Source organism: Austrofundulus limnaeus, unplaced genomic scaffold (assembly GCF_001266775.1).
Source record: "Austrofundulus limnaeus strain Quisiro unplaced genomic scaffold, Austrofundulus_limnaeus-1.0 Scaffold489, whole genome shotgun sequence".
Lineage (NCBI taxonomy): Eukaryota > Metazoa > Chordata > Actinopteri > Cyprinodontiformes > Rivulidae > Austrofundulus > Austrofundulus limnaeus.
The window spans coordinates 291877-294875 of record NW_013952891.1 but is presented as its reverse complement, the minus strand read 5'-3'; the positions used below and the strand labels follow the sequence as shown (position 1 = coordinate 294875).

At 39.5% G+C, this 2999-nt stretch overlaps 1 protein-coding gene across 1 annotated transcript in view; it reads left to right on the top strand.

Annotated features, from left to right (window-relative positions):
- nfasca (neurofascin homolog (chicken) a) overlaps positions 1-2999 on the top strand; it is a gene marked incomplete in the record, with an annotated part of 116748 nt that overhangs the window by 73290 nt on the left and 40459 nt on the right. The window contains 1 exon segment of the mRNA XM_014025637.1: positions 1334-1351. Coding sequence (XP_013881091.1) covers positions 1334-1351 — 18 coding nt within the window.

The following is a 2999-nucleotide window of genomic DNA, read 5'->3' as shown; positions in this document are numbered from 1 at the left end:
ATGTAATATTTTCTCTATAAATATTACAAAAACACAAAATAACTATAAATAAGTATTTATATTTGTGTATAAGCTGTTTAGATTGTCAAAAAGCCTGTGTTTTTAGGGTTATTAACGAAGTTCGTGTACTCAGACCAGTAATATTTGGGGTCACAAGTTTTTGCCGTGGATATTTTGTGGGTCAGAAGATAAAAAGTTTGGGAACCACTGGTCTTGTCCACAACACATCTACTCAATATTCCACCATCATTCAGCTTTACTGAAAACAGAAAGTGACATGTTTTACTCAGGGACATTATTCTCTGATGTCTTAGACTGTATCATCTTTAAACTGTGGCCAATAACACATAAGTTGATGTCATTTAGATTTAGACACAGTGAACTTTTGACAAAATGTGTGGTCTTCCCGGTGCAGCCAAGCTGGATTCCTTACCAAGAAACTAAATGTACATTTCACATATTTTATCCAATCGACATCAAATTAAACATGAATAATTTTATTCTGGCCCTGAAACATGTATTCAAACACAAACTATATGGTTGTGGCAAAATGGTAAATGGGCTGTACTTATATAGAGCCTTTCTATCCAACCAGGACACACAAAGTGCTTCACACTACAATCTGTGTCCTCATTTACCCATTCACACAGCACTTTATTAGGTCTCCTACAAAGCTAACATGTACAATCATCTGTGGAGACTAGTCAGTGCCARTCACATTCATACACTGATGGGACACATCAGAGGCATTAGGGGTGAAGTGTCTTGCTGGGGATCAAATCGGTAACCTAGTGGTTCCAGGACGACTCCCTGAACCACTCTGCMACAGTCACYCCCGAAATGAGGAAYGCTTCATGMATTTGCGTGAGGGGCCATGCTAATCTTCAYTGTATCATTCAAATTTTAGTAAATTTTTTACCAAAGTAGCACAAAATGAATAAAATCTTAAAAAATTTAGCCCATCGACTTCTTCTACTAAGGTTTGAGAACATTTGTAGAATTATGTGACCATCTCCTGATCTTCAAACAAGCACCTTTGACTCAGTCTTWTTCCTATAAAATGTCTGCTGGTTTGAATAAAAGGCATGTATAAGTAGCACAGTTAACCATTGTTTGGCCTGAGTTGTTGTGACCCAAGGCTGGTGTTTATGAATGTGTCTTGGGGATCCTGCATCTGTGTTGTTCTTTGTGTTGTCTACTCTGGTATCACCTGGTCTAACTAGAGCCGTGGAAGGACAAGAAGCAAAATCWGTGTGTTAGTTCTTCTATCTTTTCCTTTCAKATCAGTAAATCTTTGCTCTCTTTTCTATGCCCCTGTTCTTTTTACTGACAGAAGACACAACAGGTGAAGGTAATGGGGAGCAAGACGTTCTGACTGTTGCATTTAGCACTCACATACACATCACATAAACGTTCATCTAACACCAGCAGCACTGCAGCTCATTATCAGGTCCCTCTGCAAACCTTCAGCATTTGCTAGCTCACTTTAGCATGTTGACACTGAGCTGAGATAGTTTTATTTATTTTGATTTTATTATCTATGTGGAAAAAGAAAAGTTTACTGTCATCATATTACAGTACATTAAGTATATAAAGTAGTTCAGTACTCAGGTTTTCTCGATGATCAGAACTTGACTCTTCCTCTGAGTCATTTCTGTTTTTGAGTTGGCTTTAAACTCAAACAGCAATGCCTAAAAGGCTGAGAACATCTGATCAGTATTCAACCTTTTCCAGTTAAAGTCACTGCAACAGTGCAATCTGAACATCATTTAGTGCAACATATTAAGGTAAACTCAAAAAACTTGATACTCTTGCTGCTCTTTATTAGATGAACTGGTGTGTGTGCTGTTTTTCTGCCTATCATCATTCTCATTTATCTGCACATAAAGCTTCTGTTTGTCCAATGCTGCTGCTGTGTAGATATAATAAACCTGCTCGCAATTAGAAAAAAAAAAATCTCAGATACATATTCTCCTGAATCAGGCATGTCCAGCTCCGGTCTTCAAGGGCCGGTCTCCTGCAAGTTTTAGATTTGTCCCTGCTTCAACACAGCTGATTCAAATAGATGATTTAGCTTCTCAGTTTGCCATCCAGGTCTGCAGAGGCCCACTAATGAAGCACTCATTAGGTTCAGCTGTGTTGAATCAGAGCAGCACCTAAAGCATGCAGGACACCGTCCCTGGAGGACCGGCTTTGGACACCACTGTCCTTATTTCTCCCCGTGGCTCTGTTGAAGAATCTTTCATATCCKTTGACCTTGAGCTTAATGTGTGAACCAGTCCTGTCACTAATGTAATGCAGCCTCTTTGCAACACTTTTTTATTTTGTTTGCTGCAGCCTGAGGTTGCCTTTATCAACTGAGTGTCATCCCAAACATAGTTTCTATAATGCTGCTGTTTTGGCTGTCTGAGAAAGTGCATGTTCCTGCATCAGAGTGTTAACTTGACAAACGTCTCCTTGCTTATGAAAGTTGATGGAAGTGTTGAGGCAGACAAACTCCATCAGTTTTTGACTTGCTCACTAATTCACTGGCTGGATTGTTTGAAACTTTTTAAGTGCTGTCATTCTGCCATCTCCATCTGTCACCACTGTTTAATGCATCGTGTGTAGAGTCTGGTAATTACAGGTAAGGTGGCATGAAGCTGTTGGCTGAACAGGGCTGCCTCTCAGAGCTCTAATGTTTCCTGAATATGCAGATGTTTCAGTGGTTAAAAGACATGCTTGACATGCTGCATGCTGGCTGAGGTTTGAGGTTGTACTTTGGTTGGGACCCTTCACTGGCTGAAAACATCCAGGTACAGTAAAAGTCCCTGTCTTTTCAAGTGGAAGTGGGTAAGAGCTGATTTGCAACAATGTCAATATCAACTTTATTTATAAAGCACTTCAAAAATAGCAATCACCTGCACCAGTGTGCTGTACAGCATAAAGCAATAGGGGTGTAAGAAAATATCGATACACTGAAATATCGCGATATTTCATTTCCCAATACTGTATCGATA